We start from the raw sequence: 18,661 nt of genomic DNA on the forward strand, positions 1-18,661 counted from the left end.
TCTACTGTCCAGAAAAGGCTTTTCTACTAGCTTTTGGAACATTGCTATGGGGATTCAACTGCATTATTAGCGTTAAAGAGGTAAGTGATGATCACCACCCCACCTCCCCAACTCATCCCAAAAACACTGGATGGAGTATCATTCCACTGCTCCACAGCTCAACGCTTGGGGCATTATAACCCTTAAGCCAATGCCTGGCATTTGGCATGGTGCCAATAGGTTTCATGTTTATGTGCTCCAGAGGGTCCTGTTTTATTGGCAGTACTTCTCTACATGGACTAGACAAGCAAAGTAACTGAAAGTAACTGTTGATAAGAAAGGGTCTCCACAAACATGTCTACAGAGACTACAACAGGTACAAAAACAAAACAAGGGCTCAACTAATATGAATACTCTCACTGTCAGAAATACGGGTACTGTACATACATGTGAAGTTATTAATAATGTAAATGCACCCTCAAAGGTACAGCAGTGTTAAAAAGATACAACTATGTAGTTTCAGTGATAGGTAGGAGTGGTTGGAGTCACATCACAAAATGAACACATCAGTAGATTGCTTCTACACGCGCAGCAGACTTCACCTTGAAAAGAGTCAGCTTGAAAAGAACCCCAGGCCGCTGATTTCAGGAGGACCTGAGATCAGTCCTCTGGACCACTCTCGCGCTCGAAAGAAGCTTTTACATTTGACCAAACGTACTGAACTCTCAGAGCAACCTCTCTCAGGTCCTGAAAAAACACTAGTGTAAAAACCCTAGTCTAAAGCCTTACGGTTGTGTCCTCTTATTGGGAGGCCTTGGGGATGACACAACCAAATAAAATCAAAACAAACAAATAAAAACCAAAAAGGATGATTTACTGCAAAATGTTCTGCTGGACTCTAGCCTTGGCTAATCATTTTGTTACTTTATATTCAATAGTAACTAATAGAATGTTATATAAAATGGCATGAAATATGCACTAAAAGCTATTTTCAGTGGGATGTTTTACCCAATATTCCTAAAACATTTTATGAACAAGAAAAAGCTGTAAAATAATAAACAATATAGTGCAATTATCAGTTTAGAAACATTTTTCTGTCAAGTTTATGCCTTATGGTTTAATTGCTGCTTTCAAGCAGAAAACAATCCCAGATATTTATTTATTCTAATTTATTATAACTCCATTCATACTCATCTACAGCTCCTTTCTTCCTTCTCAACACATCTAAAAATTCTTATGATTTCAGATTTTTATCTTTCACAAATTACTAGAAACTTGTGGAGGCGTGTAGGACAAGTAAACCAGTATTTTTTTTTTATTTATTTTATTGGAAACATGGATTGATCAGGATATTTGTTTCCCCAACCTCTCAATTAAATCCATTTACACTTTGCTGACAGGGAACTGAGACATTTCTCCATGATTTTCTGCTGACCCCCACAAAACACTACATTCCCCTCTTCAGCAAAGCATCCGATTCAGGTCCACACAACATTGTAAGCCAACAACACTCCAGCCAGCAGAGGGCACCCATACTCACATAGTCCTCAATGATCTCCTTAATCCCAGCCACAGTCAGGATGAAGATGAGTGGCACTAGGGTGGTGTAGCGACCAGTTGGAGAGACATCCGGGATTTGCTGGAAACACACATACACATACACTTAGGTTGCAAGGTGTTCCTGTATCCTTTTTTGTAAAGACTCCTAAAAAGCCACTCTTACAGCCAAACCTTAAGTACATAAATAAAGCAAAAGGAGGCGGAGCAAAGGACATTGAGATCGAAATACAGCTTTCATCTAGCTGAGGTCCACTCAGGTTAATGCACTACAGGTCTCAGAGGCCACTTGGCAATCGCGATAAAGCATTAGAACGGGCTCTTTTATCTGTGATCAATGAGAAAGGTAGGAGGGATACAGGACAAGTCGTTCCATACTGGACTTCTCACTTCTCACTCACTTCTAGAGTCTAAAGAATCGTTTCTGGGAAAGATTTAAGGTTAATAAGAACTGACTGATCTTTTAATTTATCGCTTTCAGTAGTATTAAAGTTTGTGATGAAGAGACACACAGTTTATCGGATGGGACCAGCTGAGGGTTATTGTTCCCCATACAAGAAGAAGCTTTTCGCTTTTATTTTATCAGCTGGGTCAAACTGTCTTCTCCACAGAAGTGGAACAGGTGTAGAACTGAGCAACAGCTGACACAATAGATTTGCATGATTTAATCCTTATTTTATGTAGCAAAGGTAAAGGTCACCCTGCAGCTTGTTGTTATGATGTAGTCTGTATCTGTAGTTTAATATATAATCTTAAAAACAGTGGTGACCAAAAAAGCTTTTTAAATTCAGAAGATATGTGTAGGTTCACTGGTTGGTTTAATAAATAAAAAGACTTTGTAGCTCCTGCTTCATATCAGCAGCACAGTTCAGTAAAAGTAGGTGTTTCTAATACAAAGGTGTTTAGTGAGTAGAACTACACGTTAGGGGTTTCTAATAAAGTGCAAAGCAAGTGGTTACTACTAAAGTGTCCAGAAAGTGGAAGAACAAGGCAGGTGTTACTTCATAAAGTGTCCAGTGAGTGGAACTACAATTTAGGAGTTTCTAATGTAGTGGCCAGAGAGTGGAGGAACAGGGTAGGGGTCTCTAATAAAGTGGTCAGTGAGTAAAGCGACAGTGTAGGGGTTTCTAATAAAATGGCCAGTGAGTGGAGGCACAGTATAAGGGTTTCTAATAAAATGGCCAGTGAGTGAAAGAACAGTATAAGGGTTTCTAATAAAGTGGCCAGTGAGTAGAGGCACAGTATAAGGGTTTCTAATAAAATGCCAAGTAAGTGGAACTACAATGTGTTTCTAATAAAATGGCCAGTGAGTGGAGGCACAAGGTAGGGGATTCTAATAAAATGGTCTGTAAGTGAAACTACAATGTAGGTGTTTCTAATAAAGTGGCCTGTGAGTGGAAGCACAGTGTAGGGGTTTCTAGTAAAGTGGCCAGTGAGTGAAAGCACAAAGTAGGAGTTTCTAATTAAATGGCTAGTGAGTGGAACTACAATATGGTGTTGCTAATAAAGTGACTTGTGAACTGAAGCACAATGTGTTTTTTTTTTTATAAAGTGACCAGTAAGTGGAAGCATAAGGTATGCAGTTTCTAATAAAGTGGCCAGAGAGTGTATATGCATTTTAAGATAATAATAAAAAAAAAAAAAGTTGGGCCTTCCTGTGCTTTGAAACACGTAAAGTGTGTGCGTGCACTGTGCGAAGGGTGGGCGGTTGCTGTACCTGCATCAGGGCAATAAAGAGAAAGAAAGCGTTGGCAGCCCGCCGGATCTGCTCGTACAGGAAGCGAGGCAGGAAGGTGAGGATGCCGTACTTTGTTGTGCTGTGAAAATATGAACAGACAGATCTTATAAGCATCGATCTGAATAAAAACGGCTTTCAATATTTTCCAAAGTCATTTAAACACCATTTTTTCATTAAATACACACAGCAGTAACATTTCACAAACAAATGTCAACACTGCTTAATGGAACTTAAGTCAATAAACTGTGAAGAGCTCCTTTAGTCGTTGGCAATTACGAAAATAAAAAGTCATTAAAGCTGGCCTTATTCTGGACATCTTAAAAGCGGAGCAGCTCTAAATATAGCAGCTCTTTACTGAAGTAGCGCTGCAAGCTCAATTTAGGATCAATCCCACTCCAGGTTGCTCTGAAAGGCCCTTCGTTTTCGTAGCATCCATCCACCCACACACCACCCGACATCATCGTTCTGCTTGTGGCTCCGAATTTAGAGCCAGGGTCCAAAACTACAAGCCTAGACCTTGGCAGACACTTCCTATCAGTCAGACAGTCAAGTCTATTGACCATCACTGAGTGAGCCTTAAATATCTGAAAAGCAACAGTAACTGTTTTACAGGCATTAAACAATAGCTGTTGAAGTCACTAAATATAACCCTAATTTCGCCTACACCTCAGCCCACCTGTCCATCCATCCATCTAAAAAACAAGAGCCAGAGCCTGAAAATGCAAAAGACAGAAAAAAGGGCAGCGACTGTGGTCAGGCCTTTGGGTGAAGCTGAATTGAATACTGCCCATCAAAGGTCTAAATGTAGCACTGTTCCACCAGACGCTGTCATTTATTAAGAATTGCTTAGGTGCACATATGTCGTTCTCTGATTTTTGGCAACTGTTATGTTTCATACCTCCTGACCGAGAATTTATGCCAATGAAATCACTCACGTGACAGCATATGGACCAAGCACAGTATAAAAGCAGTCCTGCTTCTCTTCTCACCTGGAAGCGACTCTGAGTGCAGATCCTTCTAAGCTTCAGATTCTTGAACCTCTGGAGCTGTGTGTTTTTTTCCCCTTTGGACCGGGATTCTACCCTTCGGTGGAACACCAGCACTGGCTGGCTCTGCTATACAGACCTTGGTCCACCAGGACTCCACTACTGGCTCGCAAATATCAACCAAACCCCCTCTTTGCCACTAGATGGGCAAGCTAGCACTGCTGTAGACCTTCTCTGGATCTCAGCTTCCATACAGACTCACAACTGGCTTAAACACATCACCCTGAATTACTGCATGCTACAAAATGACACACACCCGCTCTTCAGCGCTAGCTGGGCAAGCTAATACTAGCGCATACGTTCTCTGGACCACCGTTGCCATTAGGGATGTCAGTACACCGACCTGGAGTTCAAAAGAACAAGCCTGGACCTTGGCAGACACTCGCCATCAGTCACTCAAGTCTATCGACCATCACTGAGTGGGCCTTAAATAACTGAAAGCAACAGTAAGTGTTTTACAGGTATCAAAGCTATCGAAGCCACTAAAAATACACATTTCTGTGAATTTCGCCTACACCTCGGGACTGTCCATCCATCCGTCTAAAAACAGAGCAAGAGTCTGAAAGTGCACAAAGACAGAAAAAGGGGCAGTGACTGTGGTCAGGCCTTTTAGGTGAAGGTGAATTGAATACTGCCCATCAAAGGTCTAAATGTAGCACTGTTCCACTGGACGCAGTCATTTATAAAGAATTGCCCAAGAGCAAATGCTCTGATGTTTGGCAGCTGTTATGCTTCATACCCCCTGACCACCAGGGCGGTGCTAAAAGCAGAAAAGCAGCTGTATCTATGCTGTGCTACGGCAAATCAAGGGTGTATTCCAACAAAGTCACTCACGTGACAGAGTGTGGATCAAGCACGGTATAAAAGTCCTGCTTCTCTTCGCGCCTGCAAACAGTCGAGTACAGCACCTTCTGAGCTTCAGACTCCGCGACACCTAGAGCTGTTTTTTCTCCGGACTGGGATTCTTCTCTTCGGTGGAACACTGCCGCTAGCTGGCTCTGCCATACCTGGAACTTGGTACACCAGTGCTTCCTTACTGGCTCTCACACATCACCCTGAATTACTGCATGCTCCAATGTGGCACACACCCTCTTTTCATCGCTAGCTTGGAAAGCTAACACTCACGCAGACCTTCTCTGCACAGACGGCCGCCGTAGACCCGAAGTCCATGATTGCAATCCTGGAACTTGGCAGACACTCCCTGTCAGTCACTCAAGTCTATCGACCATCACTACTGAGTGGGCCATAAATAGCTGAAAAGCAACAGTAAGTGTTTTACAGGCTTTAAAGCTGTTAGAGTCACTACATATATCTTAAATTTATGTGAATTTCACCTACACCTCGGGACTGTCCATGCATCCGTCTAAAAATAGAGCAAGAGCCTGAAAGTGCACAAGACAGAAAAAGGACAGTGACTGTGGTCAGGCCTTTGGGTGAAGGTGAATTGAATACTGACCACCCAAGGTCTAAATGTAGCACTGTTCCACTGGAAACAGTCATTTATAAAGAACTGCCCAAGAGCAAATATGTCATGCTCTGATGTTTAGCAACTGTTATGCTTTATACCTCCTGACCACCAGGGCGTTGCTAAAAGATGCATCTCTACCGTGCCATGGCAAACCAAGAGGGTATGCCGATGACGTATGGCGACGCTGTACGGCCACCTTCTCTTTTCGCCTGAAACCAGTTGAGTGCAGCTTTATATTTTACAGCTCAGGCTTTGGTGAGATGTGTAAATGTCAAGAACCTTTAAATCGGTAAAGATCCTTAACATCAAGTAAAGGTTCTCTAGGTCTTCAAAAGGTGATTTTTCATGCAGTATGGAACTTGGTACACTAGGGCTCTTCTACTGGCTCTCACACATCACGCTGAATTACTGTGTACTACTTGCACAGACCTTAACTGGACCTCAGCTGTCATACGGGCTCTCAGTACACTGACGACCACCGTATGTGGCACTACTGCACCGCAACACTGCATTATCAGGACGTTGCCAGTTGGCTGAGGCCAATCACTAATCATCATGCAAACATGCTTTCTCAGGTAAGCTTTGTTCTTCCTGCAGTCACTGCTGCACAAGGGGAGATTCCCCCCTGAAGCTCAAAGTGTATGTGATGGCTCTTCAGAGAGCTTACAGGCCGCTGGCTGCTCTATGCCCGTTCTTGCTATGAAGCATCCCCCCTTGACGCTCAAAGTATGTGATGGCTCTGGTGTGTCTTGCGGAGGTTATTCAGAGGGTTTGCAAGCCGCTGGTCACTCTATGCCCGTGCTTGCTGTGGAGCATTCCCCTTTGACTCTCCTGAGGGAGATACGCATAGCTGCTAAATGGTCGTCACAGTGCACCTTCTCTAGTGACTGACTACAACTGTCCTGTCTTGGGTCACCGACTGCTCCTAGGCCCTTCTTGTGATGCTGTTGGCACTCGTGAACAACTTCTACATGAATAATTTATGACTGCCAGGGTTCCTGGTCACAGAGGAGAGGCCTGAGGACATACAGCAATTGACAAGCTGCTTATACATAGCACTAGATCTACATGCTGTGTGACATGACAGACTTTGGCAGAGATACATCTAGTTCTAGCACAACAATGACATTCATTCACTATTCACACTGCGGTTAAAATGCATTAAGCTGGCGGTTAGAAAAGACACCAATATTATGCATTAGCCTGTGTCAAAGTGGAACAGACTCGGAGTGTAAACATGCATTAGCCTATCATAATGCAGTGATACAGCTGCATTGATTTAGTAATGACAAAATGTATTATAGTTAGAGATAGCACCGGATATCTGACACCTGTGGAAGTGGAAAAATAAATCTGATCCAATTCTGAAACAGACAAGGACAGAGGATTTTCCATAAAAAATAAATCTGCTTAAAATGATTTAGTCCTGTTTAGTCCTGGACTAGACTTAATCCGTGTTTGGGAAACCAGCCAAACGTGAAGTAGTACAGAGCCAAATGTAAATGATGAGTTACTAGTAGGCACGGGCATTTAGTCATCTTTTACTATGATACTTCACAATGATCTTACACGCTGCTGCGTTCTCTTCACTGGCTTCCTGTAGTTGCTGCCCACATCGGATTCAAAACTCTGATGCTGGCTTACAAAGCCAAGAATGGACCAGCCCCTTAGTACTTGATAGCAATGTTCAAAAGCCGATCTGCACCAAGAGCGCTTTGAGCTTCATGTACGGCTCGGCTCGACCCGCCATCCCTCAAAATCCATGAAGGGCAAGCATCAAGGCTGTCCTTTCTGTCCTGGCACCGAAGTGATGAAACAAACTTCCCCTGGGAGTCCGAACGGCAGAGTCGCTCGCTGTCTTCAAACCCAGACTGAAGACCCACCTCTTCCGAGAGGACTTGGGTGAAGTGTAGTGTCGAGTATTGTGGTCTCCTACTCCATACTGACTTTTGTGTTTAGTAGTGTCTAACCTTAGAGGTATTTTATAATTCTCTAGTCACTCTGGATAAGAGCTTCTGCTAAATGCCATAAATGTAAATGTAGATTAATTATTAGTAATTCAGTTGACCGTCTGAATGATTTTTAGCCATTTTTAAATCGCAGCCCATGGACGCCTGCACCCTGATCGAAGACTAACTGCTATGTCTGTATGTCCTGTGTAAAGGCTTTTTAACCTGTCTCTGCTTTGTTTACTATGTTTTATGTACATTTGGCTTTTAGGCTGCTTTGTCATATGTCCTTTTAGTTGTTGACTGCTTCACTTGGGGTACCACAGCAACCACTTAGCAACACTATAGCAGCTACTTAACAACACCATAGCACCCACCCGTCATACCGTAGCAACCACCGAGCAACACCATAGCAACCACCACACAACTCCAAAGCGCCAACCTGGCAACACCATAGCACCCACCTTGCAACATCATAGCTACCACCCAGCAATACTATACCAACCACCCAGCAACACCATAGCAACCATCTAACAAAAACATAGCAACTACTTGGAATGTCATAGCACCCACTTAGCAACACTATACTAGTCACTTAACAACACCATAACAACCACCTAGCAACACCATAGTGGACACTTAGCAACACTATAGCAACCATCTGGCAACCCTATAGCAAACCACCTAGCAAACATACGTAAACAAACTCAAAAAGGCATTTTTTTCAAGAAACATCTTTAAGGAGGCAGCTGTGATCTAAAGGTAAGAGAAGTGGCCTTGGGACCAGAAGGTCACCAGTTCAATGCCCTGGACCAGCAGGAAGTGGGTGTGGGCGCAGCAAAGGAACAGTGCTTTCTCCTCTCTCAACATTCATATCTGAGATGTCCTTGAGGTGGCTCCCCACTGCTCTGGGAATATGTTCTCACTGCCCTATTCACAAGTGTTAAGTGCGGAGGTTCAATTCCACTGTACTGCTGTGCAATGATGATGATAAAGCGTGCTTTACTTCTTTTCCTTTTTACAGTGTCTCCTAACGCAATCAGGGTGTAACTTTCTTGTGTAAATGTCTGTGTTTGCATTGTTTTTCGGAGTGTATAAGAGATCCTAGCAAAAGTAAATGTCTAAGTAACACGTGATGCTTTAAAGCCGCTGTATGAAAATGTACAGTTATTTTTGATTCCATTATTTCACCCCATTTAAAAACGCCTACGGTTCTTTAGACTGTGTGCAACTTTCAGGATGATCGTAACATTCTCGATACAATAACAGATTAAGTTAAGAATGCTTTTATGTACTGTTAAAGCTACTGTTTTTGCGGTGAAAAGTGTTTGTTCGAAGCACACATATGTGTATTTATGAGTATCAAGTGCGTCTGTGTGTCCTTTTCTTCGGTAAACAGGATACAATATCATTCCCAGTGCCACCCTACACACACGCAGAGTTCACTGAGTAACACACACAGAACCCGACACAATGACATCAAACACCCGCTCTGGGTCTGACCTGGAAGTACACCAGGCCAGGTCTGGTATCACAGAGCAGCCTGGGGTTCATACGATCCAGCTCGTCCAATCACCACAGTCATACACACCCACACACATACACACAGTACTCCACTCAACTATCATATAGCTTTGGTTCAGCCTTACTACAGCTGTTTTGCTTCTAATGACTGTCAGGCCTGCATTATTGCCAATATTTAAGAATGCCTTAACCTGAGTGTGTTGCTATGGTTATGCTATGATTGACAGCTGGCCAATCCGTGCTAATGCAAGTGGGAAGCGGAAACCGGGCTGTGAATAAAACATAGAGGAAGATAAAGGAGGCGGAGTGTGCTTTGAATAAAAGAGCCTTTAATCTCACGTAGATCACTTTCCACTCGTTCAGCGAGGACATGGGCTATGATTGAGAGGTGGAGGAACAGGACACACACACACACACACATACGCACGCACACACATACACACAAAGAAGGCGGAGCTGTGGCTGCCAGGAATAAGAGCTGAACACAGCTCCACCTCCAAAAGTAAATGGCCAATCACAGCCCAAAACAAGCCATTCTAACACACACCCTAATCTTGTTTCAAGAACCAAAATAGAGCCTTTTAGTGCAAAATCCAATACTGAGACTAAACTGCCAGATCGATAATTATTATGTGAGAGAGAGAGAGAAAGAGAGAGAGAGAGAGAGAGAGAGAGAGAGTGTGTGTGTGTGTATGTGTGTGTGGGTTTGAGCTCTCAGATAACTTTCACCAGGGTCTCATACTTTAATCAGCTTGTTAGGGCTATGGTTTCATATTTACACATTTTAAAGCTTTAAAAATACTCTTTAAACTATGTCCAAACAAACAGCAACCATGAGCTCTTCTATGTAGCTGCGCAACATTCTAATAACTGATGCCACAAAGTACGAGAAGCAATTTTTTTTTAGGTAATGTAATTAAAAGCTGGTCATTAAAAGGAATGGTGGAGGTCAAGATGAGAAGAAAATCTTTACTCCATCTTCACCACAAACTTTAGCAGAAGTTTTTGAAGGACCTCTGAACAAGCCTGGTGTATTTTTGGAAAGTCCTGATGAAGGTATACTTTTCTTTTTATGAAGGAGTGTGTTGTTGGTGATGTTGTATACAGTGTTTGATATTATTCCATGTTTTTCATTTCTGTATAAAAGATAATACAATAAACCCTCTCCTGTTCAAACACATCAATCATGCTTTGGGCTTGTGTTGCTGCCAGTGGCACGGAAAACTTTTCACTGGTAGGGGGAAGAATGGATTCAATGAAATACCAGAAAATTCTGGAAGCAAACATAACACTGTCTGTAAAAAAAGAACAAGATTCACACTGACTTGTCAAATAGTGAAAAACATCAGAAATTGGAAATTTTGGAGTGACTTTGACGATATGCATAATCATTTTCTAAGCTCAGTCCTAATGGCCTGTAAGACAAAAATGAAACTTTGCCCTGAGATAAACTAGTTGCGGTGTGAAACATCATTTTCCTGATCAGCCATTCTAGTGACTTTAAAAGACTCAGTGGCGTAATCTCTCTCACACAACAGCTGAACCCTGACCTCAGCAGCTTGAAAATAGCCTGCATTCAACTCATCATTATCTGATCATTATCCACACAGACCTTATTGAAGGATCCTACAGTTCTCACGGATCACTCAGTGAGCCAGTAAATAAAGAACCAACTACTTTGATGAAAGGAAAAAAAAGTGATGTTAACGGTCATACATCATTAATTATACGTCTCGAATCCGTAATTATGCTGTAAACTAACCACAATCTAACATATGTTAAGACATTAAGTGCAGATACAAGGTTCTGCATTAATACAAAGCATAACTGATCGTTTTAAAAAGGTTTAGCTGGCTCCTCAAGACTGACCCCCTTTATGCTGTATATGCACATAGTTAGCCTATCTAAACAGAGTGACCTTCGAACAAATGAAGCAAGCAGGCAGGCTAAGAATGTCAGGGGGGAAAATAAAACGAGTGGCTGAGAAAGACACGTTTGCAGGGATCCGGTTTTCTTAAAAATAAGCCATTAGTGCCATTAGTTCCATTAAACCTCAACACATTTATCTTCAACACATTAACCCAGAGACATCCAGTTTTGAATAAAAGGGGAAAACCTCTGCTAACAAGTTGATCAGAGCATCACCTCAGCTGTTTAAAACGTTAATTTGTGGAACCTGACAAACCAGATGAGCAAATCAAAAGTAAGAAAGTCAACTTAATCAAGAAAACGTACTTAATCCTGTCGGACTGACAGCACCTCCTTCACCTCGTTCCGTCACCCGACGCCTACAGATCACTGTAACTACTTCTAATTCAACACCGCTCTGAGCATTTACATCTAAAACTACCACCGTAAGAGTTTATACAAAAAAAGACCCTCTACAATACAGAGGAACTGATCTGCAATTACTGCTAAACCATTAGAAACAGGTTTGGCATGAGAAGCACATCAGCTATGTAAAGTTCTACAGAAACCCTAAGCTCCATGCACAACCATTTCATTTTGGTTCCTGAGGTTAAGGTTATTTCATATGAGAACTTACATATGTTACACATGAGACCTGTATGAATGTATATAATACATATGGGACACTTTACATGTGTTGCTATATATCTATGATAAATATAGGGCATATTACTACGTGCGCTTCAGCTCGTCACTCTCAAAACAACGTCACATACAGATTAGTTTAATAGTGCTCACTAAATAATTAATAGTAGTTACTGGATAATATGTCTTAAGATGAATAATTAAAACAATTTTCCATGCTCCCTTCCTTCCACAATGTTCATTTATGTTACGTGTAATGACTTAGCACTGTTTTAAACTATGTGACGAAAGCTATGCATCAAACTGACTCCCTTCAGATGAGCGCATCATTACCACATAAATAAACTACATCACATCAACACAGCTCATCCCAAAAGTAAGTGAAGTGAAGTAGCTCATTTTCATATTTCACTCATGTGGAAACATCTGAATCACGAAAATACAAAGCAGATCTGAATAACAATCTAAGAACATGTAGGGATCTGTTAAAAGTTCCAGGGGTTAAAAGCATCAGAAAGTCTTACCTGACATGATTGTCGCAGAATTTGGTATTCTGAGGCCGGTTGAGGAGGACGGTTCGGGCTGTGGCGTCAATTGGCTCCGTCTGGGACGTGGTCCCGGACATCTCATCGTCTGCCTTGCGGTAGCCGGCCGACGAGCAAGCGGGTCCTGAGAGAGAGGAGAGGAGAGGAGAGGAGAGAAGAGGATGGAGTGAGTGTGAGAGTGAAGCACAGAGGGATAGACACACACACACACACACAGATGCGCTTTACAGTTCAGAGAGGTGGTCACAACTTGTGCTTTACGCTGATGGATACTCCCCCCGCCCCCTGCCTCCTCAAGCCCCTCCCCTTTCATCTCTCCATCATCCATGCCTCCATTGCCAACCCCCCTCCCCACCCAACGCACTTTTTTCAATGGGCTCGAGGCCAAAGCTCTGTCACTACCACCCCTCTTGTGCAACACCCACGGGAACTGCCCCACCACCTCCCCCCACCTCTATAGAAACTGCTGATTAGTACACAATAGCACCACAAACATTGAAAGCTTTGGTGCTACCTTTGGATGGAAACATTCAGGATTAATAAAAATAGTAATAACAATAATAGCAATTATAATATTTACACAAAACGATCAAAAATCACTACAAAATCAGGATAAAAAATTATTTATTATAATTATATTAATTATAATATAAAAATTAATTGGAGACTAATTTTATAGAAAATAAAATTAACAAGGCTTAAAATCAAGATAAAAAATATAATACGTAGAAATCAATTAAGAAAAAATTAAGAAAAAATTAAATACACAAACTAAAAAAATCATAAAACATAATAAAAAATTAAAATGCTTGTCAAGTAGAATAAAAGCAGCATACATAAATACAATGTAAATATAAAAATATATAATAACAAAATAAAATGACGTTTCTGCGCAAAAAATGACTTTATAAAAGAGAGCTCGTACACTGGTACATGTCCAGCCTCAGCCCCAGTACCTCTGTTCTTGCTAAGCCACCCCCCCCAACACACACACACCCAACACACACACACAAAGCCAGTAGAGACGGCGGCTTTCTCCTCGCTCGCGCAGCGCACACGTAAACCGATCCGCCAAACGGACATTTTTGTTTCCATGCGTGATGAATAATGGAAGGTGCGCGCGCTTTTACCCAGCTGGCGCAACGGTGCTGAAGGATAGAGGGAGCGCGTTCACACACTCCTGCCTCTCTCTCTCTTCCTCTCTCTCTCCTCCCCCAGGTCTCTCCAACACACTGCCAGGTACTCCAGCTACTGCTGCTGCTGCTGCTGCTGAGAGGAACCCAGACCCAGCGCCCTCTGCCTCCCTGTCATCAGCTGAGCTCTAGTGAACCTGCTGCTGCTGCTGCTGCTGTTTTATGGTTCTCGCTAATGTTTGGCGCCAGACAGCACAGCAGCCCTCTTCCCCTCCTGCTCCAGTCTTAACTACACTGACTCCCGCAGAGAGCGATAGGGCTCCGCTCTTAAAGGGACAGGAGCCTCACATACAGGGAGGAAATCCACCAGGCTCTGGGTCCACAGCATGGGAGAGACCACGGTCTGGGTGATTAGCTAAAGAAATACGAGACGTGAACACCAGTGATATCTAGTTACGGTGGTGTAGGGTTCAGTTCAACTTTGAACAGGGTGTGTTACGGGTGTGTTGTGCCATTAAGTGCTTATTGTACATGCTATTATTATAATTCCATTTTAAACAAACGTGCTGAGCTATAACCCTCCCTCTCAACAGGACCACTACAGATCTAATGCAGCACCATAACCGACTACTGTATTAACTTCATTAACCTTTACAGAAATAAACAGCACTGCCACTCCATTAGCATACATATCCCCAGCTAGCCACCAAAGTCAGTAGACGTTATCTGGTTGAATTCACACTATATGGACATAAATATGGGGACACCTGCTCATTCATTGCTTCTTCTGAAATCAAGAGTATAAAAAATAAGTTTATCCGTATTGGAGTAACTGTGTCTCATTGTGCTCCCACTAGAATTTGGAGCACTGCAGTAAGGATTCGCCAATGAGAGCATTAGAGATCTGTGTGGCTGTCTGTTAAGAGAACCCAAGTTCCAACAGTGAGGCCTCAGACTGATTTTCTACAATAAAGGTAAAGGTGCAAGTATTTGTCACTGTACAGTGTACAGCGAAATGTGTCCTCCGCATTTAACCCATCTGGTAGTGAACACACACTGACACACACATGTGTTAGGGGCAGTGAGTACACACACACACCCAGAGCGATGGGCAGCCAACTCCAGCGCCCGGGGAGCAGAGAGGGTATAGGGCCTTGCTCAAGGGCCCAACAGTGGCAGCTTGCCGAGCCCGGGAATCAAACCCACAACCCTGTTATCGACAGCCCGGAGCTCTAACCGCTGAGCCACCACTGCCCCAATGAAAACCTCCTTCCAGTCGCACTCCCAACAAGTTCTCGTATCAGTCTTCCAGTCACACATCCAGGCCCTCTGAGCCAACACAGATCAGATCAGTGTAGCAATTACACACAGAGGAAAGAGAGAGAGAGAGAGAGATAAAATGACGGTAACTGGGCAGCACTATATGTACTTTAACAAATGGAACGGGAGATTTTATCTACCCACTGGATAAAGGAGCTCAACCGCACATTTAGCAAATCTAGTTAGCCATGTGTTGAGTAATGGAAGCACACATTTAGATGTAAAAGGTTTGTCTTGTAAATAAACCTGCCTTACACACTAAACTAGCTAGCTAGCTGTCTCTTAACACACCAGCTACAGGAACTAGGGGTGTAACCGCACATAAAGGTCATGGTTCGGTTGGATAAAAGCAACAAACCAGGGGAGTATGAGACACATTTGAACCAGACACATGTCCCATGACTCAAACTACTTCAGGAGGTGGTGTCAGACACATTTGAGTCACGTTATAGCAGTGTAAACGCATCCATCACTTCCAGTACAACCAAAACACCAGTAATAATTGCCAGGAAACAAGCAAACGTTCAAAGTCTGACTGACCAGAGACACATTTGACTTCCAAGTGTAAATGCATGTGGCTAAAATCTTATCAGGATACAATCCAGGTGCGAGTCACATGAAATGATTAGGTGTAAACAGGGTCAGTTTGCTCCACCAAGTGTCGTATAGTCCCCTTTGAGGTACACCATATGGACAGAAGTATTGAGACACCTGCTAATTCATTGGTTCTTCTGAAATCAAGGGGTTAAAAATTTGTGTATCCTGCTTTTGTTGGAGTAACTGTCTCAACTGTCCAGGGAAGACTTTCTACTAGATTTTAAAGCATTGCTTTGAGGATGTGATTGCATTCAGCAGCAAGTGCATTAGTGAGGCCCATCCTTAACTCCTCAACTCATCCACAAAGTACTGAATGGAGCACCATCATTCCACCATCTGTGTCAGCAACAGGTGCAACTGAAAGTAGGCGAATGCACTCATTAGAAGGGGTGTCCACAAACATTTGGACATATAGTGTGGTCGCTACAGCCTGCATTGTGTCGATATTAGCATATTCAGTGTGTTTCTACACACAAACTCTAACACTGTCCAACTAGGGCTGGGCGATATGACCTGAAATCAATAGCACGATCAATCGAACATTTTACCTTGATTACGATTAATGCACGACTATATATAATGCTGCTCGAGCTGCTCAGTTGGTTGGTCAGAGTTCTCTATCAGGTTGCGTCCAGGTAGCAGACTGGATGAAGTCACATGACTACACACGCAGTAGTATAGTATGTTTCTAAAGGCACAGCAAGATTTGAGGTTCTGAATGTTGGTTTTAAATGATGTTTGATTAATTGATCAGCCCTATGTGACAAAATGCCAGACTTTTAGTAAAATAACATGTTTATTTCCAGTTGCTGATTCAGTCATTGACTGCATTGTATCAGTCTAAAAGACATTTGGCACAATTTGGGTACCTTGGCTCTAAAAATGCTAAATGGAAAGGCTGCCTAGTACTTGCTTTTTTGCAAATGTAGAAGTATTACTAGCAGTGTTGTTGAATCAGGAAACTGGGGGTGTAACTGTACACAAAGGTCATAGTTTGATTGGACAAAAGCAACAACCCCCCCTAAGGAATAACCTTAGATATCTTGTCCTTGGTTCTAAAATGGCTAAATGGAGATGCTACCCAGTACAAGCTTTTTGTCTGTAATTGTAGAATTGTAGAAACTATATATATATATATTATAATAAAGTTATAATTGTGTTTAGGTAATGTTTTCTTTGTTACTTCATTTTATTTACATTTACATTACTGAGAGAGATAAAATGACGGTAACTGGGCAGCACTATATGTACTTTAACAAATGGAACGGGAGATTTTATCTACCCACTGGATAAAGGAGCTCAACCGCACATTTAGCAAATCTAGTTAGCCATGTGTTGAGTAATGGAAGCACACATTTAGATGTAAAAGGTTTGTCTTGTAAATAAACCTGCCTTACACACTAAACTAGCTAGCTAGCTGTCTCTTAACACACCAGCTACAGGAACTAGGGGTGTAACCGCACATAAAGGTCATGGTTCGGTTGGATAAAAGCAACAAACCAGGGGAGTATGAGACGCATTTGAACCAGACACATGTCCCATGACTCAAACTACTTCAGGAGGTGGTGTCAGACGCATTTGAGTCACGTTATAGCAGTGTAAACGCATCCATCACTTCCAGTACAACCGAAACACCAGTAATAATTGCCAGGAAACAAGCAAACGTTCAAAGTCTGACTGACCAGAGACACATTTGACTTCCAAGTGTAAATGCATGTGGCTAAAATCTTATCAGGATACAATCCAGGTGCGAGTCACATGAAATGATTAGGTGTAAACAGGGTCAGTTTGCTCCACCAAGTGTCGTATAGTCCCCTTTGAGGTACACCATATGGACAGAAGTATTGAGACACCTGCTAATTCATTGGTTCTTCTGAAATCAAGGGGTTAAAAATTTGTGTATCCTGCTTTTGTTGGAGTAACTGTCTCAACTGTCCAGGGAAGACTTTCTACTAGATTTTAAAGCATTGCTTTGAGGATGTGATTGCATTCAGCAGCAAGTGCATTAGTGAGGCCCATCCTTAACTCCTCAACTCATCCACAAAGTACTGAATGGAGCACCATCATTCCACCATCTGTGTCAGCAACAGGTGCAACTGAAAGTAGGCGAATGCACTCATTAGAAGGGGTGTCCACAAACATTTGGACATATAGTGTGGTCGCTACAGCCTGCATTGTGTCGATATTAGCATATTCAGTGTGTTTCTACACACAAACTCTAACACTGTCCAACTAGGGCTGGGCGATATGACCTGAAATCAATAGCACGATCAATCGAACATTTTACCTTGATTACGATTAATGCACGACTATATATAATGCTGCTCGAGCTGCTCAGTTGGTTGGTCAGAGTTCTCTATCAGGTTGCGTCCAGGTAGCAGACTGGATGAAGTCACATGACTACACACGCAGTAGTATAGTATGTTTCTAAAGGCACAGCAAGATTTGAGGTTCTGAATGTTGGTTTTAAATGATGTTTGATTAATTGATCAGCCCTATGTGACAAAATGCCAGACTTTTAGTAAAATAACATGTTTATTTCCAGTTGCTGATTCAGTCATTGACTGCATTGTATCAGTCTAAAAGACATTTGGCACAATTTGGGTACCTTGGCTCTAAAAATGCTAAATGGAAAGGCTGCCTAGTACTTGCTTTTTTGCAAATGTAGAAGTATTACTAGCAGTGTTGTTGAATCAGGAAACTGGGGGTGTAACTGTACACAAAGGTCATAGTTTGATTGGACAAAAGCAACAACCCCCCCTAAGGAATAACCTTAGATATCTTGTCCTTGGTTCTAAAATGGCTAAATGGAGATGCTACCCAGTACAAGCTTTTTGTCTGTAATTGTAGAATTGTAGAAACTATATATATATATATTATAATAAAGTTATAATTGTGTTTAGGTAATGTTTTCTTTGTTACTTCATTTTATTTACATTTACTCTAACCTGGTATTAAGTATAAGAAAACTGATACCTGATATATACTTTATAATCTCAAGATTATGAATATAGTCCTTGTAGGTGTGGACCCATTACTGATTTATTTTGGGATGTCACTCATTTCAGATCCAAACTCTCTAAAATGCTGGGGCAAGTTTCAGCTGGTTGAAAGGAGCACATGTAAGTGCATGCTTGAGTGATGTGTGAGATAACACCTTTGCTGAGGTGAAGAGTGTTTACTTCCAGAAGACTAGACATTATTATTTTCACTTATGACAAATATAAGTGAACCAACCCGTTTTATCTTCTG

At 42.1% G+C, this 18,661-nt stretch overlaps 2 protein-coding genes across 3 annotated transcripts in view; one reads left to right on the top strand and one right to left on the bottom strand.

Annotated features, from left to right (window-relative positions):
* Positions 1-18,661, top strand: part of rpl21 (ribosomal protein L21) — a 260,187-nt gene that overhangs the window by 152,700 nt on the left and 88,826 nt on the right. The window lies entirely within an intron of this gene.
* Positions 1-18,661, bottom strand: part of atp8a2 (ATPase phospholipid transporting 8A2) — an 87,888-nt gene that overhangs the window by 53,631 nt on the left and 15,596 nt on the right. The window contains exons 1-4 of one of the 2 annotated variants that reach the window (XM_072689007.1): positions 13,490-13,719; positions 12,339-12,483; positions 3,254-3,353; positions 1,520-1,618 (exon numbers count right to left, since the gene is read on the bottom strand). In XM_072689007.1, coding sequence (XP_072545108.1) covers positions 1,520-1,618; positions 3,254-3,353; positions 12,339-12,439 — 300 coding nt within the window. In that variant the 5' untranslated portion in view covers positions 12,440-12,483; positions 13,490-13,719. Of the gene's footprint in view, positions 1-1,519; positions 1,619-3,253; positions 3,354-12,338; positions 12,484-13,489; positions 13,720-18,661 lie in introns of those variants that run through there. The other variant, XM_072688999.1, reaches the window with a different exon arrangement.

This window comes from Salminus brasiliensis, chromosome 1, assembly GCF_030463535.1.
Source record: "Salminus brasiliensis chromosome 1, fSalBra1.hap2, whole genome shotgun sequence".
Taxonomy (NCBI): Eukaryota; Metazoa; Chordata; class Actinopteri; order Characiformes; family Bryconidae; genus Salminus; species Salminus brasiliensis.